We start from the raw sequence: 25,849 nt of genomic DNA on the forward strand, positions 1-25,849 counted from the left end.
ACCAGTGAGAGTGAAGGGACAGTAGCCAGAGCTGACACAGGGCTGGGGGTGCCTGTCCACCAACCAAGAGGACGCCCCCACCACCCGGAGGCCACTCAGGGTGGTCTTGCCTCCGCCTGGAAAACGGCCACCCCGAGACCCTGTGCTGTTCAGCCCCAGACCCTCACCACTGAGAAGTGAGACAGGAACTCCCATGGGAACACAGACTGCACAACAGAAAGGGCAGGATCCAAATGCGTGGCCGCCATGGATCGTCACCAGCTTGCAAAGAAGCAGAACGCAGCCAAAACCGGGGAAAAATAACCAACAACGGCCCAGAGCTGACAGGTCCCCCTCAGCAGACAGGCGGTTCCTGTAAATTAACAACTGTAAGCGGAGACTGGAAGATATAAAAAAGGCATCGACTGAGTTTCTAGACGTGAAAGCACAGTGTTGACATGAAAATATGCTGAATGGAATTCACAGATGACTAGAGGCTGCAGAAAAGATCAGAGAACGTGACGTCTCTTCATGAACCACGGGGCCCGTGGGCTGTAGGGACGGCTCCACGTGGACAGCTGGACGTGTGTTTAAAGTTCCTGAAGGAGGAAACGGGGTAAAAGAAGAAACAATTGAATACATCGTGGCCTAAACTTCTCCAAATTTGATAAAAGTTGGAAACCCACAGAAACAAGAATTCTGATGTTCCCCAGGCAAAATGAATGAATGAAGAGACATTCTGTTTATAGAGCCTGGCTTTCCCGCCCTGGGGACACAGGAGTTCCTTCTTGTCGCGTCACTTCTCTTCTCCTCCATCGTGAGCTGCGCTCCACCCAGCTCCGCCGCCAGCACCCTCATTCCTTCCCCAGCACTAACCCAGCCTGTCCCCTCAGGCAGGGCCAGCCTTTGCTGTCCTGGGGAACTTGGGACGAGGCTCGGGTGTCCCACTCTCAAGGCCACCCAACCCAGCGGGGTGGCAGTGGGAACAGAGCCCTGACCACAGGGGCCCCTGGTTTCCTGCATTTGATGATCACCATCTGTTTTGTTCCATGACACATTATTCACCTATTTCCACCCACGGGCAATTGCGGCCACATCAGCCGTGTTTGCTCTGGATGAAGGAGCTGGTGGGCACACAGGAACAGCATTCAGGAGCATGTGCCTTCTGCCCAGATGCTGTCATTTGAAAGAAGCTGCTTTATACAATTATAGATGCAATTTTCTTAACTTTCCATGGGAAATATAACTATCTTACTTGCTATGAACAGCAGGAGTGGTGGGGAGAGAAAGGGAGAGAGAGACAGAGACAGAGAGAGAGACAGGGGCCGTCTCCCACTGCATCTCTTCTCTGGCCCTCCCTCCCATCTCGAGTGTGGGAGTCGGGGAACCAACCTCACCTGTCCAGGATGCCGCAGGCGTCTATCTGCAGGTGGCTGAAATTCCCGAGCGCCCCCCGCTGCACTGAAATCAGGTCCACCTCTTGGGCGTTAATGGAGACGAGTCTCAGACAGCCCTGGAATCCGCCGAGAGACCCCTCACATTCAGGCCCGGAGCCGGGGCGGAGGCAGCCTACATGTTCAGACGCAGGAAAAAGAGAAAGAGAGCGTCAGGACATGAAGCTGACTGTATCCACTCCGTTCAAGGACGCCTGGCACTCAGAGGCTCCTTCCTCTGGAGGAGAAGTCCTTTCTGCTCATTCGGGAGGGTGGAGAGCGAAAGTGAGGTGGGCGGGTGTGAACTAACACTGGGGTCGGGAACATCAAAGAGACGAAGGCACGTTAGGATCTAAGATTCTGACTGAACTCAAATCAGGATCCCCTTCTGAAGCACGCTAGAAAGATCTAACTCCTTTTAGCATCACGCATCGTACGCGAGAAAAATTTAAATGTACATTGATTTAAAATTGTAAATGAAATAACAGATCATTTTATTATATGTAGACATTGCTGAAATTACGGTGTTTGAAAAATGGTATTAAGTCAGAAGGTGACCAGGCACCTTGCACTCATCCAGAAACCACGCGAGGCCCGTGTGTGGAGTGCACACGCCCACAGGCTGGTTCAAGTGCGGATCCTAAAGACTCGCTTAGCAAACTAAGGAAAATATATCTGTATTTTATAGCACTCAGATTTGTATCAGGTGATTTTGTCAAACACAGAATCAAAAATTAAATGTCTACAGTGTCATCTTAATATCCTGAAAATAACCATCTACAGGAGAGCAAGCACAGCATCCAAAACATCATCCTGAAGGATGTGGATGAGAGAAGAAACCGGCATTTGATAATTTCCGGCGTCAGGCATCCCTGTTCCTTCAGTCACAGCCGCGACCCTCAAGGGCTCCCAGGCCGTCCTGGGGCCACTCAGGGGCCTCTCCTCTCCCAGCCACCATGAGCTCCAGCACCCCAGCATCACGTGGAGGCCCATCTGTGCCCCCCGCTGCCCCGAGTCCCGCCACACGGATGTGGGAGCTGCTGCACCAGGAATGTGTAACCAGGCCCCTCAGTGCAGGGTGGGGACAGGGTGGCGTTCGGTGGTTGATGTCACTGTGCGGGCAGATCCAGCATGCGCTCAATTAACATTAAATTTTCCTGTGCAAACAGCACACGTGGGCACCCGTTTTAAGCATTCATATCATTTAACGCCAAACCCTCCCGTGCTCTTTTGATTTGAGACTTACTTTTACTCCACTTTTTCCTTACCTCCTAAAGTGATGCCTCATTAATCTCCACGCCTGGAGCATCATTTTTCCCGAATTACCAAGAAAAATTATTTAACAATTGTTTTTAAACTTAGAAAATCTTCCAGTTATTTAAATATGAGAACTTATCAAATTATATTACTATTTATAATGTTAGATTTGAGGTGTTATGATCATTTTAAGTTATTTTAACAAGTTGACATGTTATTTTAAGTATAGACTTCACCCACCAAATTTATGTGTCATTTTTTTAAAAATAACTCCCTGTGGCCCTAAGTTAAATAGTCATAAATGTCACTAAACAGAGTGAGAATCACTGAGCATTTTAACTCTTGCACCAGCCTCGTAGGCTTCCTGCCTCGTAGTGTCCGTGATAGTTATGTGTCCAGTTAAGCTTCAAAAACAGTCATAACCCTCCAGTACTTTCTCTTCCCCATAAGCTACATTTACATGACAAATACAGGTGTGTTTCCAGCCCCTGGGAAGCACAGCGAGAGGCTCCATTCCAGCCCCAGGGGAAATGCAAAGTCACAGCACAAGGATCTGGTCAGCTTCCTTCACATTTTCCTATTTTAAGGGTGACACACGCAGCTCGAGTAGCGAGGCATCCGCTGAGGCTGACGGGCCACAGTCCTCGGTGCATCTCTGCACGCGAGTCTGCTCCACTTTCCGCCATTTAATATGTTAGGGCTAGAGGATATTAGTGTGGAAAAAATGGGGGGCAACCGTTATCTTCTTGAAATACTAACAGTTCTGCTGATCTCCCTTTCTCATGAAACGTATCCTTTAACGCTTCCAGAACAAGACAGATGCTGAAGCTTTGACAGCAGAGGCCATAGCAGCCATGGAGACCAGCCACACAGAGAAACTCCGCATGCACCTGGCCGAGGGCCTCGACAAAGAAGGACGCCAAGACACACGCAAGGTGCCGCTCAGCTTGCTGCCCTGTGATCAGAGGCAGGGGCAAGGAGCAGGGGTCCAGCCGAGCCCCTTGGTGGAGGCTCTGAATAGAAACATTTCTGAAGAAAACTAATCCTGATTGACAGGAGCTTATGCGGCACTGCCGGGGAGCAGCTGGCCGGCCCCGCCGGAGGCGGCAGGTGGCTTGTTGCCTGTGTCTTTGCACCAGGTTCCCCCAGCTGAGGGGGCAGCGGAGGAGGATGTGGTGCCCCCAGCCTGGCGTCCACCCAAAGCCACACACAGTGTGAAACGGAACAGCACAGAGACTCCACTGGAGGAAGGGGGTGGACGCCAGGCAGCCATAGATGGGCCTGACGGGATGGACGCAGGAAGTTGTGCCAGCGGACCATGCAGCTGCTGGAGCACACCCCACACGGGGAGCTCGGGCTGGGGGAGAAAAGTGAAGGGAACCAGCACCAGCAGAATTCCAACGTGGGGGCGGGCTGCTCTGTTTCCTAAGCAGCCGGCTTGAGAGCAGCGCGGGGCCAGAACAGACCAGCCACCCTGCTGGCCACCCTTGGGAGCCAGCCTGACATGCTCTGCCGTGTGCAGAGAAGACTCACAGACTATTTCCTTGACCCGAGAGTGGCGCCTGGACACTGCGGTGAGCCCACAGCAGGGGAAGAGCGAGGGGAGGAAGACGGACACACGGACGCAGGGCCTCTCTGAATCCGGGATGCCGCATACAGGAAGGTGAATGACTCAGCAGTAAGCTGCTAATAAACACGACTGGATGAACGGGATCCTGAGGATAAAGAGACTTGAACGTTTTAATGTAAATTTTACCTCCATAAAGCAGCTGAGAAAAGAGTAAAGTTCCTCACGTCTGCTGGAATCTTGGGGAACCAGCCACACATGATTTATTAGGAAAATGCCACGGCTGCCCCAGTGGGAGCAGGGCACGTGATCTTCGGGTCAATGGCAGAGGTGTCCCGGCCCCCCACTCACCTCCAAAGCGGTAGGTGTCCCCTGCGCCGGTCCCCACAGGCAGCGTGGCATGGATGCTGGCGGCCCCGTCGTGGTCCAGGGTCACCCTGAGCTGATTCCTCTTCACCGTCAGGGAGACCGAATGCCACTGCCCGTCGTTCAGTCCGACCCCTGGGGAGGTTAAAGTCAGGTAGAGACGCACTGCCTGGCCCCCCATCGTGCTGAAAACAGTTATGTGAATAGTGAGCCCAGCACGTGCAGGAGCCCAAAGGAAGGGGGGGTGGAGGAGCTCCCCATCCGTGCAGAGGGCGAGGGTGCGGGGTCCCCTCCACCCCCGGTGCGGCCGGACAGCCCCCAGGGTCTAAAAGTGCCCATTGCCTGGCCCAGGCTGCCTTCCCGCTCCCATCTGTGTAATTTAACTTTTGGGGGGACATTCAGAAGAGCAGCTCCTCCCCAAATTCCAGGATGAATGCAAGAAAGCTTCATGCCATCTGCTCCTGCTTCACAAACTTCGGATGAGGATCTGAGTCTCTACAGTGACCATTGTGACAGCCAGACCACCGCGCGCTGGGTCGTGTCAGAGGGAACCTCCGATGTTCCAACGTGTGGAAGCAAACACATTTGCAGACGCACAAGGGCTGCATCCGGCTCTGCTCTTCAGCACCTTCTGACACAGGGCCAGACACTCCACCCTGGACCGCTGGACATGGCGCGTCCAGGCCGCTCTCTTCAGACGTAACTGCCACGTGGGGGGCTGTGGATCCTGACGCTCCAGCAGGGAGCAGGGTTGTGTGTAGGGAGGGGCCGAGGGGAGGTGAGGCGGTGCCAGGCCCAGGGAGCAGGAGAGGGCTGAGGGGGCGTCCCCTGGGTGGGGGCTGTTCCAGGGCACCAGGCAGGTGCGTGGCAGATGTTTCAGCACCTCTGGCTGCTGCTCCTGACAAACGTGCTCACAGCCCTGATTCTCCCCATTGGCCAAAGGCCCCCCTCGTCCCCATCAACAGGCCTGGGGACAGGGCAGGGCCTGAGTGTGGGTGCGACGATGCACAGCCATGTAGCTCTGGGGAGCAGAGGGGGGTGCTGCCTACAGGCAGCCTCACTCCTCAGTGCTACCAGATCCCCCAAATCTCATAGGAAACCAGGCATCAGGACTTTGCTGTCAAATCTCCTGATTTTTAAATGTTGGCTACTGCTTCAAAAGAAAAACAGAAAAGAAAAGAAAAGGCTCTGTCAACCAAAACACAGGTGAGTTATCCCCCGGGACTGGCAGCGTCTGCAGCCCTGAGCGAGCGTGAGGCCAGCTGGAAAAGGCGCTGTTCGCAACCCAGGAAACATGGAATCACACGCTGTCACGTTGTGGGTCCTCTTCGTTCCCCGCCGCGTCTGAAGTTCTTGTGGTTTGACACGCACAAGGGTGGCAAAGATCTACAAGGCATTCTGTGGCATACAGAATTATTTTTGAGCTCTAGTTGGCTGGAGTAATATTTCTTAAAAATTTTAAATGAAAATTTTCAAAGCTGGCGACTATGTTGAAAACTTTACCCTATAATTCAAACATTTATGCAAATTGTGACTCAATTTTGCTCCATGCTCAACACAATTCAGCTTTGAATCCATGTCAGAATCTTAACACATATCAGATTCCAATTCAAATGTTAATAGCTGAGAAAAAAGCCACTCTGATTTAATAGAAATTTAACATGATTTCTTAGTTATTTAATTTATTATAATTAATAAATAAACACATTGTTCTCATTAAAGGACCACTATACTGAATTCTCACTGCTCTGCTTGAATTGCTACCTTGATGATCAAACGTCGGTCACGTGAACTGCAGGTCAGAGATCTTTGCCTAAGTGGAAGAAAATTGTCAAGTCATCTATAGATCATTTAATCTTTTAATCCTTTAATCTTCAACTACAAAATTCACTTGCTTCACTAAATCTAGTAATCAATAAAAATATCAGAAGAAACAGGAAAAACGAAAAGTGGGAATTGGTGGGAAAAGGTCGTCTTAAGCAGAGAGCAAAAGTATTTTATCCCATGTAAACGTGTTTGTTCTGCTTTTACACTCACGGATAATCTGTGTCACAGTAGCGATGACCACGATCACACTAACGCTTTGATGTTGTGTCCACACCTGTCACTGCAGAGCACCTGCCCCCCAACTCCACAGCTTCTCCAGTCAGGAATCTGGGGGCGCTCAGCTGCTGCCTCTGGGTCACAGTTTTGCATGAGGTCCCCGCAGGGTGTGGCTGGGGCACCGTCTCATCTGACAGCTCAGCCGGGCAGGGTCCACTCCACCCTCACTCTCCTGGTTGTCAGCAGGAATCAGTTCCCCGTGGACTGTCGGCTGAGGGTCTCTATTCCCTGGTGGACATTGGCTGGCGGCTGCCCTCGGTCCCTCACCATGGGGGCCTCCACGGGGAGACCCAGCATGGCTGCTGGCCTCCCTCAGAGGGCACGAGAGGAACATCCAAGATGGAGGCATCATCACTCCGTGTCCTGATCAAAGAAGTGACAGCCATCACTTTCATCACATTCTGTTCTTTGGTAGCAAAACACTGGATCCAGCTCATCCTGTAGGGAGAGGACTATGCGGGCCATGAACCTCAGGAGGCAGGATCCCTGGGGACCAGCTCAGGGGTGCCCCCCCAGAAGCCATGACTGAGTCTTGTGTTGGATATAAACATGAATATAAAGATTTGAAAATCAATTATCACGTGTAATTTTATTCCTAGCAACTTTTCAAATATTCATACCAGTTGATGAGTTAAAAATTACACTGGCTTCATGGTGCTCATTAAAGTAACATTGCGCCAGAGCAACTTTTTTTCTTAAGTATACTTTTTTTTTGGGTGAGGAAGATTAGCCCTGAGCTAACATCTGTTGCCAACCTTCCTCTTTTTTTTTCTTCTCCCCAAAGCCCCATAATACATAGTTGTATATCCTAGCTGTATGTCCTCCTGGTTCTTCTATGTGGGACGCTGCTACAGCATGGCTTGATGAGCGGTGTGTAGGTCCGTGCCCAGGATCTGAACCAGTGAACCCCGGGCTGCCAAAGCAGAGCACGTGAACATTAACCATACGCCACAGAGCCAGCTCCTGGCTCAACTTCTACTAGACGTTCACAGCCAGGGCATGACTGAAACCTCTCGAGAGCACAGCAGGTTCATCACTGTAAAATGCATGAGAATAGCACACTGGCTATAAATTAACTTTGCTCTGACGCTAGTCTCCAAAGCCAGCCCGTTGTCAAGATCCTGAGTGTGCTTTCCTTCTGTTTTGTGCACCTACTTCTGTAGACTGACCCCGTTGTGAGCATTCATGAGAGGCCAAAGGACAGCCCTTTAAAGACAGTGAAGGGACAGAGTCTGGGAGCTCCCACATTTCCAGTGATGGGTGAAGCGAAACAGAACTACGTTGCAGGGCTATGTATGGAAATGCGGGTGCCTGTCCTTCTTTGTGTTTAGCTTCAAATTTTATTGCTCTTGGCAGAGATTCCCTGACAGAGAAAGACTTGGTCCACTTCCAGTCACTTAAACATCAGAGGTCAATGATTAGACGGGGCTCAACGTTGCTCTAAACCAGCGAAGACCTGACACAGCTCCCTGGTCAAGAACCCTGCATCCCACATGGACATGGGTGCGTCCTCACCAGATGCAGCCCCCTGGAGTGGACGTCATGTGCAGGACCCCATCAGAGACCCTTTAGTGACATCATTTCTGACCATGCAAATGACACGGTGGTGCTCAAACGTGGTGGCAAGTCCCCAGGCGGCCAGCACTCCCAGGTCCTAGGAAGGGCATTCCTCCCCAGACAGAGCGCTCAGCGGTAAGTTGTGTGACAGAAGAGCTCGTGGAGAAGGCACTGAGGTTGCCCTGTGCAGTGTGAGCCTCTCTGAACACTGGCTTCCCTCTGCAGAGCCTCTCCCAAATGGAGACGCCCAGGTCCCAGAGCCTGCAGAAGGGAGCCAGACTGGCTGGGCCATTTCACTCCTGGAGGGGCTCCTGACAGCCTTCCTCACTGGTTTCAGGGCCGTGCTTTCATGGTCCCCGCCATCACCATGCTCGGATCGGATCTCGGGTCTCCAGGGCGCTGCTTTCTGAGAGTGTGACCCCCTCAGCGGGGCCCCCACAGCCCTGGCTGTGGTTTGGCTGCTGTGCGGTCAATGTGCCCCCTCTTCCCTCCTCCCCTTTGCCCTGGTGACACCCAGACCTGATGCCAACTTGCAAACCCCAGGAGCAGAACACGCCCACAGCCCTACGTTCTCTCCTCTCCCTCCTGTTCTCCATCCAAAAACGACCAGCCGTCACTTACTGTAACTAAGAACGTTAGCTTGCATCTCAGAAGCCTTATCAGAGCTTTTGTCCAACACAAATAGCTCCTTACTGGACAGCGGGAGTGGAGACTAAGAGAAAGGAGGGTGTCTTCCCTGGAAGGTGACATTTCCTCCGACTGTGACAGCCACGTGGAGCTCAGGCGCCATTTACAGACGAACCACTGGGCTCGGGAGGCTGAGTTCTCCAGCCAGACGGTGTGGACACGGCTCCACGGCTAACAAGGGCTGAGCTGCGATGCTGTCACCCTCGTCACCAAAGACCAAGAACAGTGTCACTTGCTGTCACATCTTATGGCAGAGCAAACACACCAGAAGTTGCCAGATGTGGAAAAGGCGATGTGAGCCGTGGTGTCTGGTTGTGAAGTGCTACTGGGGGAAGGGACGGAGCAGGGGGGTCAGGAAGCGGGGTGAGGAGGGGCTTCCTCAGGCGACCCCTCCCCCGGTGGCCGGTCTGGGGGACAGGCAGGCCGGGCGTCCCTGTTCAGGCCACTTTGGGCACTAAGCTGGTTTTACGTGACTATAAACAAGGAGCCGGTGTTCGAGGACAGGACTCAGCTATCTGGACGTGGGGACGGCGTGTCTTAGGGACGTGAGGAACCGTTTTGAAAACTCGTACACTTTGTGGGAAACATTCTGTGGGTTCTGGGACGCGCCGTGTGGGCTGCGACTGGGGGCGGCATTACCTGCAGTGACGTCACTCTGGGCTTGTCCTGGAGATGAGGACAGACCCAGCCTGAGGGTCCCATCACGGAGAGCGAGAACGAGCCCCCCGGAGCCTTGATGGGGCCGGCTGGACAGCAGGAGGCCCGCGCTGTTCCATGTCCGGAACTGGAAGCTGACGGTGGCCCCGTCCTGCCCCAGGGTGCCTGGCAGCTCCAGGTGGCTCCCGGCGCTCAGAAAGGTGACGGGCACGGGCTGTGGCCGAGAGCAGGAGAAGGAGATGGTCCCCTGAGAACGAAGGAGAGGAGATCTGAGGAGGCTCCACTGCCCATCACAGCGGCCGGGGCCCTGGGTGGGGGCTGTGCTGTCACCCAGGTGTCCCCCTGGGGCCCCTCCCAGACCAGCATCCTGCCTTCAGCCAGGATGGCATCTGCCTGATGCTGACCAGCATGAGCACCCCCAGCGCTCTCCAGCCTCTGCCCCCATCCGCCCCCAGACGTACCAGCTGCACCAGCTCCCTGGTGACAGCAACGTGGCCACGCCTGTTTCTCACCCCGAGTCCAGGGGACCTCGCTTTACACACGTCTCGATCAACAGCCGGGACAAAGCCTGGTGTCTCAGGGGAGATGCCCAAAGGCCCCAAAAGACACCTGAGCCTCAGGCCACTGGCTCAGCCCTTTGTGACAAAGTTCACCTCTCAGGAGGGGACTCGGTTAACACTCATGACAGTGGCCTTCTAACCAGAATGAAATGCTAGTTAATCTCTAGTAATGACAGGACAGCTCGGAGAGGTTACAACTGGCCCCAATCACCCGGCTATTAGGAGGCGTGTCCGGGATTTTGGCCTCTCATGTAAAGTCACCCACGTTCAGATCTTTATCATCTCCCTGTAAATCATAGAAAATACCACCACAGCTCATCGACAACAGGTGTGTGTCTAAACTCCCACGGCAAATGCTTTCTTCCAAAGGTCTCAGACACCTCGGCATTCAAGACGAGGACTCGGGCCCTCTGTGGGTGGTCAGCACCCGCTCCAGCTCACGGTGGACGCTCATCGCTAACAGAACTGGTCTCTGGACAGTAAGATATCGCCACCCAGGGAAGCACATGCTGAGACTTCATCCTGGTGGTAGAATTTCACCAAACACATGTTTCTTCATCTCATATAAAAACAAATAACTGTGAGCCACGGGTGCCTTGGTCGGTGTCTACTTCTCAGGTGGGGAGGCTGTGAGGTTAATAAGCGCCATGCTTGACCTGATGCCCCGTTTAGGGAGGCCCCACTCCCCTCAGTGGAGCTGGCGCCTCTCCCGCCCGATTGCCCCGCGTGGACTCTTACCGTGACGAGAATCTGTGGTCCGTGCCGCTTAGCCAAATCGATGATGTCCTCTCCGTTAAAATTAATGTTTTCTAAACATCCGTCGAAGTTTTTTCTTTGAAAGGTCACTGATTTTCCAGGTGCTAGAATCCCTCCAAAGCTGATCTTAGAAAGAAAAATGGCATCAATGATATTCTTCAGTGGTTTTCTGATAACTTGCTGAGAACATCTGTGACTCATAGGTGTAGCCGGAAGTCACAGGGACACCAATTCTGCATAACTGCGTGGAGCTGTGCTGGTTAATTTTAGATGAGATTCTAAGACACAGATTCTGAAAGTTTACAGGAGGCTGCTCCCCAGCACAGTAGAGCATCTTCATCCATAACTGGGGAGGCTGCATAAGTTAGCCTCCAACCGGGAAACTGAGGGCGAGGGGGGCGCTGACTTTCCTGACGGGGCGACAGGTGCAGGTGGACCAGGACTCAGGGTCCCTGGAGCAGAACACCAGCCCCGCCGGGTCCCGTCTGTTCCTGCATCACCAGCCCCGTGTGGATCCCTCCTCCCTCCTACACCTTCCTGTGCTTTCCCTTCAGAGCTGGGGAAGCCGCGTCCGCCCAGGATGGACCCTCTCCAATGCTGGCAGGTGCACGGCCCGAGAACCAGTGGCCTGGCCTTAGGTGGGAGACGTGGGGATTCAGCCCACTCTCCAGAGTCCCCACAGGACCAGGCTGAGTGGCCCTGAGAGTTGTTGCCTGACTCCGCCGTGCCACCACGTGCCCCCCTGTCCTGCTGCCCTGTCCCCTCACTGCTTTTCCCAAGGCCACATCTTTAGTGTCCCAGAGAGCTGGTCTGCGCAGCCGCCCCTTCAGTAACGTCACTATTGGATTAACTGATCTCCTTGGGAACGTGACAGATCTGACTGTGGCACATCCCTGATGAGGGGAACACCCCACCTTTACGTCCACGGATCCGTGCAAAACCAAACCTGGGCAAAAACCTAAAATGATTTTCTAGTTAATATACACCTCTGGCTGGAATATACAGTCATCTGTTTATAAAATATCATGGTGTTGTCTTTGCGGCACACTGAGAGTTTAGGGTGATAAGATTATGGATGATGCAAAAGAGGGTCAGAAGTGCCCGTTTTCTGTATCAGTCACGTCCATTTATACCAAAAGGGCATAGAAACAGTTTTTAGTTTTTGATAGTTCATGAACTTGAAAATGTTTTACAAAAATGGCATGAAAATGTTATATCTTAGTGCAATTTAGATATCTATGTGCAAAGGGCTGGAAATATGTCAGGTGCTTTTAAAAACTGAGTGATAGGACGGTGCGTGTGAATCTGTTGTGATGCACCGGCCCGGAGTGCACGACCCGCCCCTCAGGTCTGCACAGGAACCAGTCCCGTTCGCTGTGCAGGAGGAAGCTCCGCCTAGTTTGGGTTAAAAGCTGAAGTGTGCTTCCTCAGCTCCCCCTGAGCATCAGCCTTGCAGGCCCCAGGCTGCAAAGCTCTTCCACAGCAAGGACAGCTCACTTTTACCCCAGACCTCAACTACCAGGAAAGGGCATCTCTGTGCATCTGGGCCCAAGTCACATTTAAATCCCTCATTAACCCCGTGACAACTGACTGGGACTCCGCACCTCAGGATCCAGGTCCTCCTGGCTCAGGTCTCCCCACACCCGGAACTGCTGTGAGCGCCCGTCCACCGTGAGGTTCACGAGCTGGCGGGAGTGCTCAAAGAGGACTGAGTGCCACTGCTGGTCATCCAGGAGGCTGCCCAGCGCACCACCAGGGCCAGAGGGCGACAGGGGTGAGCTGTCACCTGGGCAGAGGAGAATGGGCATCATTAGGTCCCACTAGAAACCAAGCTCTCTTCAGCAAGCTGCTGCAGCTGACCCTGGACCCCATGTCCTTCCCACCCATCCCAGCTCCCTCCCTGGATGCCGTGTCCCTCCCACCCATCCCAGCTCCATCCCCAGACCCTGTGTCCCTCCCACCCATCCCAGCTCCCTCCCTGGACCCCGTGTCCCTCCCTCCATCCCAGCTCCCTCCCTGGACATGTGTCCCTCTCACCCATCCCAGCTCCATCCTTGGCCATCTCTTTTCATTATCAAGGCCTTTTGCCTGTTTTCCTTGGAAACACTGTCTTTGCTATGAACTCATTAGGGCCACCGCTTTCTTGACTTATATTAGGGTGGGCCAGAGGTTCTCAATGGGGTAACCTTGTTCCCCAGGGACACTGAACATGTCTGGAGACATTTTGATGCTCACATTGGGGTGTGAGTGCTACCGGCCTCTAGTGTGTAGAGGGTTGGGATGCTGCTTAACTTCCTACTACGCACTGGACGGCCCCCCAGAGAATCCTCTTGTCCAAGGCATCAGTAGTGCCGGGGTTGAGAAACCCTGGGATGCAGTGAAGTAGCTCTATCTGAAGGATACAGAGAGCCCCAAGGATCGCCTGCCAGTGCAATTATTACATTACAACACACTTTTACATGAAAACACAGGATACGTGAGGACAGGCTTTCATCTGTAATGATGCTACAAGACTGGGTGCAAAAATACTTCCATATCATTGATAACCAGGCGATCAGATGGTGGAGCTCCCTGCCTGGTGCTCTTACCTGAACCGACGAGCAGGAAGAGTGTCCCCTTTACCAATGCCAGGGTGACGCTGTCTCCCCCTCTTCCCTCTCTGTGGAGCAGAACTCCATCACTCTGCATGGTTTTAAATTTCAAAGAGATGACGTCTTTTGCCGAACTGCTGGTATTTTTAACAAATCTGTAGAGCAGGGAACTTTTTCCATCAAAATCAATCACCTGGGATCCTGCAGAAAAGATGGCACACGTTGTACCAGGCGCCAGCATGATTCTCATTAATACGTTTAGATGTGCAGAGCCTTGCACGCACACACAGAGCCATGAACGTGTACCCACACACATAGAGGCACATATGTGTGCATCCTTGCACACACAGACAGAGCCACAAACATATATCCACATACACATGGGCACATACGTGTGCATCCCTGCACTCACACGCACACACACACAGCAAATTTCCGGCCCAACCATCAGATGACACATGATTTCTCCCAGCAGGCGTTGGTGTATTAACAATATAACACTATTTGTTTTCAAAGTTCTCCTATGGAAATATTCCTGGACTCTGTTTTGTATGCCTGCTGTCCCTTCACATCGTGGGCGGTGTCTACCATGTGGCCTCTCAGACGCTCCTGTCTGAGCAGCATCCTTGGAGACATTCTTGGTTTCCATCCGCTGAGGAAGCTGACATCTCTCAGGTGACGGGCCTGCTGCTCCTGATGGTGATGTGACTTCCCGTTCTCACACACGCTCCCTTTAAAGCCCTGTTTTCCGTGAGTGAAGGTCGTCCTGCAGAGACGCTGCTCTTGCGACTCCTTCTCTCCCCTCTGTCCACCACGGGTGCTAACGGGCACCTGATCTCACCTGGTCTCGGGGGCAGCTGCCTGGCCAGAGCATCAGGAGAGGGTGTCCTGGGGGCCAGGCCGGCTCCAAGAATCCCATCTGCCCGTCGGGGCGCACGTGTCCCGTTCTTCTGTAGAACATGCGTGCGCGGTCCACTTGCATGGAAGAGCAGGGCCCCGTCATCCAGAAGGTGCCCATTTAAAGGGGAAAGGCAGTTATCCTGGAAAAACGCCTGTGGTCACAAGGACCCTCGGCCTCCTCGGAAGGGGGTGACGCACAGAGGGCATGGCCACCGACTTGTGGGGAGCCCTGGGCGACGCTGCGGTAGAGCGTCGCAGACACAGAGGAGAGCTGCCCAGAGGGTTCCCAGGGGCACCCAGGGGTGGATCCAGGAGCACAGACTCAGCTTCCGGCCTCCATATCGCGCTGTGGGGGTCCCCAGTGTCCTGACCACGCGAATGGGGACGGCTGCGGGCATTGAACTGTTGGGCTCATTTCTTCCAAGACAACACAATGCACTTACTCCCTCGCATGACTTATTTCTGACAAAGCCCCAAATGCTGGCAGTTGTGTATGTGGATGTACACGTCCTTTAAAGGGTCCATCCCATGCAAAATAAACCACAAATAACAACTCTTGCCCACCGCAGGAGGAGATCTTTTTAAAATCCATGTTTTATTTTCTTACATCTTGTTAATGAACTTAGAAATAATTTATTTACCAAGTGCACAAAGAATAAATCCTTCATTCTGTTTAAAAAGTATGTTATTTAGCCAATTATTCTTTCTGAGTGAAGTTGGATGAAAACACAGGACTCCATGTCAAGAAACACAGTGTGTCCTATGATTATCAATGTGCAGCCAGACAGGAGAGCTGCCACAAGGCGCCCTTGTGAACCCTGCTGGAGCCACAGAGACTCGGTGACGCTGGGCTCGCGTCCCCGAGGGGCAGGGACGATGGCCAGTGGTATTGACGCCCACGTGCAACTTGCTTTAGACAAAGTTGTGCTCCAACGAATGTGTCGCCCAGAGTAATTCACTGACCGTTTCTGCTCTCTCTGCAGTGACCTCAATGTTACTTTGTGTGGGCAAAGCTCATCTTCCCTATCACTGAATGAATGAATGAATGAACATTTCAACCAGTGGTGCCCACCCTCAGCACTCTGCCGTGGTCATGGACGAGGCCCAGCGCCCCGATGGCCGTTCCCCTGGACGTCACTCCCTTGGGGTGGCTGCGAGCAGAGGCTGTCCCAGTTCTGGCACTGACACAGGAGGGGACGTCATTGATGACCGTGACTGGTGGCCTGGGGGAGGATGGTTGTCTCTGACCTCTGTGTCCTTCCCTCACCCCTGAACACGGACTAGAAGCTCTCAGGGCAACAGGAAATCAGAGGGCCATTTTTATTCTGAAGACGGAATTTTGAAGCATCACTAAGCTGGTTGTAAACGTCGCAAAACATGAAGCCTGTGGCATAGACGGATTATACCATAAAGTTTCCTTTGTTCTTTCTTGCAGTTTCTCATTTAGTCATTCACCACGCCCATCTGTTTTATATTTGGCTGTTTTGTGCTTAATGGGCACATGAGTCATCCACGGTGGTGATTTCTGTAGACAAGGTGAGAGGAGGGTCCCGGCCTCCACTCAGGACCCTCCGACTTGGGTGGTGACTGAGGAGGATTGCCATCTTCTGCCTCCTTATGGGGCTCTCCTGTGGCAAGGAACATGCCCGTGTACACACACATAAACACGTACACACATGCACACGCACTCTCAGGAGAACTCACACATCACAGAGAGAGAATTATTTTCATGCATTATTAGCATGTATTTTCATTATTTTCTGAAACCAGAAAATCGTTTCAGTTTTAAGGGTTCCTCCAGGGTGACACGGCTGAGAACTAACCCAGAGTCCTCTGCCTGGAGGCCCCAGGTCACTGTGAGGATGTGAAGCCCTCTGTCCTCTGATCGGTCGCAATGCCCTGTTTCCAATTGGGGACACGTCCGTCCATCAGTCATCAGACTGGTGTTCATGAGGCCTCATGTCCCCACTGTCAAAGCAGCAGTGACGATGCCCAGACCCTCCCCTGGGGCTGTCCCTCGAATGCACGTGTCACGGTCCGTAGGTAGCTCCACTGCCAGCTCGTATCTGCATTTGCACAGAAGCCCTCGTGGGCTCAAGGGCTCTCGCCAGCCAGTGTCCGCTTGTGTCACAGAGATCTTACCAGCTCTCTTCTCCAGCGGGAAGGGTTCCTCAGTGAGGCTGATATTTCTCCCACGGGTGCTGTTTTATTTGCTCCTAATGTATCCTGAGTGGAAGTGGCTAATAGCGGAGCCAGCGGCAGTAGCAGGAAGGTCTGTGTGTGGCTCCCGCTCGCCCCTCCTTCTCAGCACAGAACACACCCTCCTGAAGGTAGAGAATTTCACAGCCCTGCTGGATTGTTGACACAGGATCGCAGGGTGAGATGACCCACCAGTGGTTCCCCTCAGGCAATCTGCGTTTAATCAGAGCATCCAGGCACCTGGAAGCTGCAGCATGTGGTCCACTCTGAGCCCCGCCCGACCCCTTCTGGCCTTAACGTCAGGCGGAGAGCTGATCTCCGAGGCTGCATGGAGGATGAGCAGACCCCTTCCTGGGTGGGCACCTCTGCCCACCTCCTCCACACTCCGGATGATGCATTCCCTTATTCATCCATTTCCCTCCTGTGGACCAGTGGACGGGTACAACTCTGCCCCAGGATGTGCAGGTTGCCATGGGGACAGAGCAGGTTGCCATGGCAGCACATGGGCATGACACCAGCCCGGACAGGGGCGCCGGGAGTTATCAGCAAAGGAGGCGAATTGGGGCTGATTCAGAGGCAGTAGGCACAGCAGCGGAGGTGGGGGAAAGAAGCCAGGGCAATTATCCGTCCTCAGCGTTCAGTGCACAGTGTTCAAAGCTCGGATGCAATCTCAGTGTGACCCTCAGGGTGAAGGGTCGGTGCCCTGAGGGCAGGAGGAGCCACTGGAAACTCACAGCTGTGCAGTTGCGGCTTGTGTCCCTTCCTGTATGTATGTTACTCCTCAGCAGATGTGGTCTTAAAATAAACAGTGAAGGCTAAGCACGGCGGACACCAGAGACTGTCTGTGCAAAGGCCCTGAAGCCGCCAGAGACATGGTGGTGACTTTGGAGGGCTGAGATCGGTCGTCCTGGCTGCAGGGGGGCAGCTCCTTCCTCTGCTGCCTGAGTGGGTGGGGGAGCAGACCTGAGGCAGGACCGAGGGAAACAGCCGGGGAATTAGGAAGTAATGCGGCTGCAGCGAAGGCCCCCAGCTGGGGACAAAGGCCAATGTGTTTGTTGGGTTGGCAGGTGGGCAGGCTCTTGCTCACTGCAGCCAAGGCAGCATTTCCAGGGGTCAAGAGATACCCCCGGGGCTGCCACGGTTATCTGGGACTCAACCCAAGGGTGAAGGACAAAGTGGGGTGGGTGGATTGAAAATGAACTGGAAGCTGGAACCCCGGGATCGACTGGGCTGGGGTGGCTCTGCTGTAACTGGGTCCAGTAACTGAGAAGGGAGGTCCCCTCCCTGAGAGGGGACTTGGGGCCCTAAACTGTGCTGGGGTCGGGGGCTAGAGGGAATGCTCAACTGTAGCCAAAGGAGGCGTCCCAGAGCAGTGGGGTGCTGAAGGCACAGGGGGACACTCATGTGCAAAGGGCCCGGGGGCCCTGGAAGGACGTCCTCCACCCAACAGAGGCGAGAGGAGCCTGTGCCGGGCGAGCCGTCCACTCCCAGCGAAGGAGATCCCCTCGACCAGCATGCCACCGGCTCCTCTGCATCCTGCTCGCGAGTCCCTGGCTGGTCCTCCGCCGGCTCGGTCCAGTTTTAGCAGGAACCCTGCTGCATCAGAGCGGAGAGAGCCCCGCCCCCAGGTGTCCTCTGGAGTCTCGTCCCCGCCCCTGCCTGTGGGCGGGAAGCCCGGCTTCCTCCCTGAGTTCGGGTGGAGAGCGAGTCCTGGATGAGGTCCCCCCATCGTCTCAGCCCACCCTGGAACCCACGAGCGCACGACCAGGGGACAACCTCGCGCAGGAGGAGAGCGTGTGGGCGGGGACGTGGGGCTCGGGAGCCGCCGAGGCCAGACCAAGGGAGGCTCGTCCAGGGGCCACCGGCCCGCGGGGAGCAACACGGGTTTATGCCGACAGTGAGGTCCCAGCCTGGAAGCTGGGGGCGTGAGGGAGGGCTCGGCGGGGGGCGTGGCGCAGGATGACAGCCATGGGGACGCGGGGCGGGAGCAGGTGGGGCTCCTCGGAGGTCGAGGGGGACGCGCGGAGCAGGAGGCGGACTCCCCGCGATCACACAGCGGAGCCAGGGCTGTGAAAGCGGAGCGTGAACAGCCAGGTCTCGCCCTGATGGGGATAAACAGGCAGCGTCTCCCTTTTCCGGGAGCAGATGCTGGGCTGTGTGTTCATCACAGTCATAAATGATCTGAGTTTTGACCCAGACCTTGTGTCCCCAGGGACTCGGTTTTGCTAAATCCGAGGGTGCTGCTGATCCCGTGGAAACAGCAGGGCCGCACTCCCTCGGGGGCCGGGTCCAGCTCAGCTGACGTGGCTGCAGCTGATGGTAGGTCCTTATCGGAGCGCACGTCCCCCTCAGAAGGAGGAACTCAGGGAACTGGAGACCAGGGACATCCAGTGTCGGAGTCTCAGCCGTGAACACCTCCGAGATGAGGGTGTCCGGGGTGAGGGGACGGGTGGTGGAAGCGCTGGGCGAAAGGACCCTGAGACCACTGCCCTCAGGACCGTGCAGGGCAGGGGCACGGGGAGGGGTGGAGAGTGTCAGGAGGGACGGCGGCCTCGATGGCTCCCGCGAGGTCACCCTGTGGGGGTGACAGCGTCAGCTCCCAGTCTGACCCCTGAGCTCTGGGTGTCCCCCCGATGGACCCACACCAGACGCCTGTTCTACCCTGTTCACAGCTGCAAGCCCTCCTAGGCAGCTCCCTGGCCCAGGCTGTCCCCGTCACCCTTGTTCTGCATAATCCATGTGTCATCTCCTCATTGTAAGGAAAATAGACCCACTTTCCACATCACATCCCTGCTGTAATTCTCTGCAAAGAACAAGTCCTGACGAGTGTGGACGTGATGAATGAGCGATCGAGGGACCAGGACGCTGCTCAACACAGCCCCACCTCTGGGAACCTCGGTGTACATGTGGCTGGGAGGTGAGAACCCGCCCACGCGGGCCAGTGGGGCTTGTGAAATAACTGGATAGAGAGAGACAGAGAGAGAGAGAGACAGGAGACAGAGAGAGAGAGACAGACAGACAGACAGAGACAGAGAGATAGAAAGACAGAAAAAGGAGAGAGGGGCCATGGCCATGAGCCCTGGGAACAGACCCTCAGCAAGAAGATCCAGGAAGCACGGCTGGGAGTTCTCCCTGGGTTCCTACGCCAACACGGGGTGGAGTCAATTATGCCTGGTAAAGACTTTAGGAAGAGCCCTTCTCTCTGCATCTTTGCAGGATGCGGCAGACCTGCAGGCGCCCACCCGCCGGCCCCGCACGTACTGTATGGACATCCATAGGCCTCCACGCGCATCCCGATCCGACCGTCGGGGTTCCAGGAGGAAGGCAGGAAGCGCAGGTGCCTGGCCTCCACGGGCGGCCGCAGCCTGTGGTGCACCACGCTGTCCGCGTTGGAGTTCCCGGGGAAGCCCTGCAAGAGAGGGAGGCCTGAGTGCACCGGCCGGGGGCTCCTCGCTCCTCGGAGGGTTAAAGAGGCAGGAAAACCTGGAACCATCTCCTCACCAGCCACCAGGGTTTGCGGTCACAGAGCAAGAAGGACACCACCACCCACCCTCTTGGGGCCAGTCCACGGGCCCCCTGTGCTGATTCAAGCCTTTAAACCAACTGGAACCTGGAGCCTCCTGCAGAGCTGGTGCTGAGCAGCCCTCACCACGGACACTTGGGTCCTGACCTCGGGGAGTAAAGATTCCCCCTCAACACACACTTGGGGGGCAAACACGTGACAACGTCCGAGGGATCTATACTGGGATCTACAGGTTCCAGCAGGAGAGTCCCTGAAGTCGCTGTATCAAACCCCTTTGATGGTGGACCAGGGGACTGGGTCCGGGAGATGAGATTTGCTGAGACCTCACGGCAGCTCTGGCTCGGCCTGTCCTTTCCCTTCCTGCTGCCCCACCAGGCCGGGCTGTAGGGACGAGGGGGCGAGGGGCCCGCTCTGTGCTGGCCTTGGGGGAGGGCAGCCCCAGGTCCCCAGCGTGTGGAACCAGGTTCCTCAGCCTCGAGCTTTTCCCAGGCTGTGTGCTCCATGATCCTGGGACCTCCTTCAGCTCGGCTGTCACTCTCTGAGACGGGTCTTTGCTGAGCTCCGAGTCCCAGCAAGGCTCCCTGCCCTGTGTCTTTGCAGCCTCGTCCCCTGGGGCCTGTGTCGCTTGTCACCTCAGCTCTGAGCCGCTGCTCCTGGCCCCTGGCTGCACCCAGAGACTGTAGAGAAACAAGCCTGAGGCGCAGAGACCCCTGTTTCCTTGACTGAATGGACAGTTCAACGCTGTACGGTCTGGTGTTGGGGGGCAACCAGGGGCCTCGATCTTGAATCGTGTGCTCGGCTGCCCGGCCGGCAGTAGAGGGTGCTGGGTGCTGCTCATGTCACCTCCAGGGAGGAAGGCCTCCTGCCGGAGGGCCACAGTGAGCCCACAGCCGTGCTCCTCCTAACACGCTCTGGATGGAATTAGATTTTTCTGAAAGATGTGTGGCATGAGGCCTGTAACCGGGTTCCACTATTGAAAAATGGAAGATAGGATGGCGCATCAGCTGCCGGCGAGTGTCCTCATTGGGCGTCTACACTTAATGTGGTGGCGGCTAATTCAGGAGGGAACATGGGGCTGGGGGTCAGGTTTGCGGGGGGGGTGTGTATGTGAGATCTCCCCATCACATGAGGGCTGTGTCTCCCTAGGTCTCCGGTCTTAACCACCACGTGGGTCTGAATCACGTTGAGGGGCTTTCTCGTGGCAGCTCCTGGGCGCTGCCTGGCAGGCTGTAGTAGGAAGGCCGAGTTCTAGCAAGAAAGCAAGAAGGTCCCGAGATCCTGGGAGTCTGGGTGTCTGGAGCTGCGGGTTGAGTTGGGGGGGAGTGCTGGCAGGGAGACCCTTACTCTGACCAGAGCTTTGGCCATGTGGCAGGGACATGGCAGCCCCCAGGCTCAGGGTTATTACCTCATTTTATATCACATTGTAAAGACTAAAGGCTACTTATTCATTGTTTGAAGTCACAACCAACTTTCAGCCTCAAATTAACCTTATCAATTATGGTGTAAATAATTTGCTTTCAGCTAAATAAATATAATAGTTTAGAGGAGAAAATAAAGATTTCAATTCTGCTCATGTTCAACAAAAAGCAGGAAAATACATTTTACAAGAATGCCTCATTGGTCTTTACCAGTTTTGTGTCTTTATTATAGAACACTAAGATCACTCTAAATGGTGCCTTTCAACTTCCTATTTAGATCTTATTTAATAATACAAAATATAATACAATTATATAATTACAATATAAAAACTCTATTAAAATGGCATTAATTTACTGGTGGGAATATAAACTGGTGCAGCCATTATGGAAAACAGTATGGAGATTTCTCAAAAAATTAAAAATAGAAATACCATAAGATCCAGCTGTCCCACTACTGGGTATTTATCCAAAGAACTTGAAATGAACAATGCAAAGAGACTTATGCACCCGCATGTTCATTGCGGCATGATTCCCAATAGCCAAAACATGGAAGCAACCCAAGTGTCCACCAATGGATGAATGGATAAAGAAGATGTATATATACACAACAGAACACTGAGTCATAAAAAGACAAAATCGTGCCATTTGCAACAACATGGATGGACCTTGAGGGTATTATGTTAAGTGAAATAAGTCAGACAGAGAAAGACAAACACCGTATCATTTCACTCACATGGAGGATAAACAAACACATGCTAAGGAGAACAGATTGGTTGTTATCAGAGGGAAAGGTGGCGGGGGAAGGGTGACGGGGACAAAGGGGCACATATTCATGGTGATGGATAAAAACAAGACTTTGGGCGGTGAACATGATGCAGTCTATACAGAAACTGAAATATGACAATGTTATAAGTCAATATGACCTCAATAAAATAGTAATTTTAAAAAAACCCCAAAATATAATGTCCTAGCTTTTCACATCTTGCAAATGGCATTGGACTGTGAAAAAATATAATGAAAAACTACCAGTATACCTGTGCACAGAGCAACAACAAAACAGCCCAAATTGAACATTAAAATTTCATGGTTAATGGACTGCGGGCCGTGCTGGGTTTTTCTGACTGCCTCCTCCCGATGGAGGTCAGGCCGCATGTTTTGAGCAAGAACACGGCCTGGTGACGGTGTGAGCCTCTTATTGTGACCCACCATGGACACGACCTCAGTCGTGCACTCCTGGTGACGTGAACTCTGATCACTTGGTGAAAAGAGTGACTCTTGCTTTTGCAGCTGGTTGATGAGACAGCCTGGTCCTCTGAGCTCGTGCGCATATCCTGTCCCAGGAAACTTCTCGTGTGGTGGTTCAGCGCCCTCTGTGAACCTGGCTGAACCGGCCACCACACCGGGTTTAGGAAATGGAGATGCAATGTCGGCATTTCTTCAGATGAGTCCTTAATGCTCTTCTGTTTAGAAGAGCTTTCTCTCTGTTTCTTTTCTTTCACGATGCAGACGGTTCAACGGCTCCTTTGGACTGTGTTACCATTGTTGCCTTTTTCTCAAACTGTGCAAATCTGCTCAGGGGAGACCCCTCACCAACCCCATGAGCGTGCAGCCCTTCCTCCCAGCTCAACTGGAGCTCCTGCCTCTGCTTGTCATCAGCTCCTCTTCCAAGGAGCCCTGGTTCCTTTTAGGACCCAAGTTCTAGACTCTGTACCATCTGCTTTAATATTTCAGGAAGAGTAGCAGACAAGTATGCTATTTTGTAAACCTTCTGATATTTGTTAGCAAAATAAGTATTTAGTGCATTTGCACGTGTTTTAAATGTATTTGGATACCGTGTGGTAATACAAGTCCTGCTTATGTGAATTTTAAGGAATTGCATTTTGTAGGTTACATACAACTATAGCTATTTCCTTAAGCTGTCAGACAGAGCACTTGCTCTAACAGATAAAGAAATTTAATGGAACGAGCTCTGAGGAAGCTGGGGACGTCGTGATTGGGAATGACTAGTATAACGGTCTTATCTGTTGTGCTAAATTAATGCTTATCTTTACAAAAACAAACACATAGATTCTATCTTGTTCATAGTGTCTCCAAACTTCGTTTTGAATCTTCCAAAATGGACCCGGACCCTCACGGATATAGCAACTGTGGACGAGAGGACAGACACGAAGACCTATTCTTGCTTTATTTCCTCAAATCTGAAAGTTAGGTTTCTATACTTGTAGGAGCAAGTTTTCCCTTTGAAAATGCACCCCCTCAGGCAGCGCTTCAGAAGCTCAGATCCAGATTCAGTGACGCAAATAATGGATGAGGCAGAGTGGCATAGGGTTTAGCTCCGGGATTTGGAATTGACACATGGTGTAGACAGACCTTGTAATCCCAACTCTCTTTTACTAACAGACATGTGACCTTGGGCAGGGGGATGCGTTACGGTGAAGTACCGACGGGGTATTTACTTGAAGAGGCTGAAGATCCGGGTTACAGTGTTGGGGGTCCAAGCCCACCCACATCCTGTAACTCCTACAGCTTTCCCACGGGTTCCTAGGACGTGAGGCCAGCTCAGCCATGTGGTCGGACACAGAACCGATTTGCTGTAATATGGACAACGCCCAACAGCTTTAAAAGCCCCACAGCCATTTTCTAATTCAGTAATCAAAGCTGATTGCTGTTTAATAAATGACCAAGTTCAATAAGTCACATTCTTTGGCGATGTATAACGGTGACCACTGTGGGGTTTTCTGGCTGTAAATGGTCTTCAAAATAGTATGTTTAGGAATGAATGACCAATATCAAGTACTGATCAGTATGAAGTCAAATCTCTCTTTCACTCTGTTTGTCAATCCTGCCAGTGAAACCTAAACGACAAAGCCTCGTATCACGTCAGGATTTCTAAGTAATCTTCCCTTTCCTGTGTAATTCAGTTTCAAGGTAAGAATAAATAAGAATGAATTCTGTTGTCACGCGTTGATCTGATGGTCTGAGGATAATGTCCCACCACTCCCGGTCGGGGTCACACCTGTCCAGGCAGGTAATCAACTCCAGAGAGACTCATAAATGAGAGATTTACTGACCATGGTTATATTGAAGAAAATACTTCACGTTTATATTTAGAATCGAGTGAAACTTCCCCCGTGTTTGAAGCATGTGTGTCTTCAGAGAGCACTAATTTGAAAATATGAGTGATACCGATTGAAACAATGAATTCAATGGAAGTTTCCTTTTTGTTTGTTTTTGATAAGCATGGATTAAACTATGAGTAGTAATCAGCTTCACATGATCTCATTTAATGCTCTAGAAAATGTGGGAGAAAGTCGAGTTAAACCCATGAAATGTGAGTTTGCGTCAGAATGTCATGAAGATGTCCGTGGACCCTACTTCCAGCTGTTCTGGTGAGAATGCAGGCGCCATTCGGACCACAGATGCTCCCTGAGATCCTGGGTTCTCATTCCTGCTTCTCCTGCTGCCTGTGCTGCCCCGGGCCTGCCCCGCCCACCCCAGAGGCGTCAGATGAGACCCTCTCTGCCTAGTGCACCTGCCAGGGTTTCGGCACAGCTGAAGGCGCCCAAGACACTGTCACCTGAGGATAGAGGGGCAACTGGGCCGCTTACAGAGGTGCAGGCAGATGGGAGGGACCCAGGGGGGCAGGGGCACCACTTCACAACGGGGCACAGCAGGGTGGCCCCAGGGTCTGTGAGGCATCTGTTTGCCCAGCTGTGGCATCTCTGGGTGACAACACTGAACAGAGTGTGTCTCCTGAGGGGCTGCGCAAAGACACACGATTATTAGGCACACCGTCTCATGCACGTTGGCAAGATTAGTCCTGTCTGATTAAGGTAATTGGATATCTGTGATGTCTGTTATTTGAAGATATTGAATTAATTAAATTCAGAGCATTAAAAATGTAATCAGCCTGAACGAGCACTGGATGGAATATTATGAAGCCAGTAAAATGCTGCTCTGGTAGACGGCTGAACAGGAGCATGTGACATGAGACAGCATCACATGAGCAATGTAATTAGGAGCTAGAGGACAGTTAGAGCCGGGACAGCACGGGGGAGCTCCTGGAGGAGCTGGCAGTCCTACCAGGTTACAGGATGGGGGTGGCTGTGGGTTATTGCTAATGTCTCTGTTGTACTGTTTTCTCACTGGTTACCATACTCATAGAGTTCAATGCCGTAAGCAGAATGTCAGAAACAGCGTTCCCTCTTTCCCTCTGCTCTCCCCTCCTTACAGCGAAGGGTCCGACCTCCTGCCTTCGCCTCACTCCTTCCAGCGTCTCCCTGGCCAGGCCCCCAT

The 25,849-nt window shown here is 53.0% G+C and overlaps 1 protein-coding gene across 1 annotated transcript in view; it reads right to left on the reverse strand.

Annotated features, from left to right (window-relative positions):
- LOC100064076 (contactin-associated protein-like 4) overlaps nt 1-25,849 on the reverse strand; it is a 170,170-nt gene that overhangs the window by 66,552 nt on the left and 77,769 nt on the right. The window contains exons 4-10 of the mRNA XM_023642816.2: nt 19,874-20,021; nt 13,511-13,714; nt 12,527-12,708; nt 10,905-11,048; nt 9,589-9,853; nt 4,588-4,737; nt 1,377-1,548 (exon numbers count right to left, since the gene is read on the reverse strand). Of these exons, the coding sequence (XP_023498584.2) occupies nt 1,377-1,548; nt 4,588-4,737; nt 9,589-9,853; nt 10,905-11,048; nt 12,527-12,708; nt 13,511-13,714; nt 19,874-20,021 (1,265 nt within the window). The remainder of the gene's footprint in view (nt 1-1,376; nt 1,549-4,587; nt 4,738-9,588; nt 9,854-10,904; nt 11,049-12,526; nt 12,709-13,510; nt 13,715-19,873; nt 20,022-25,849) is intronic.

The sequence above is a fragment of the Equus caballus genome, chromosome 6, assembly GCF_041296265.1.
Source record: "Equus caballus isolate H_3958 breed thoroughbred chromosome 6, TB-T2T, whole genome shotgun sequence".
Lineage (NCBI taxonomy): Eukaryota > Metazoa > Chordata > Mammalia > Perissodactyla > Equidae > Equus > Equus caballus.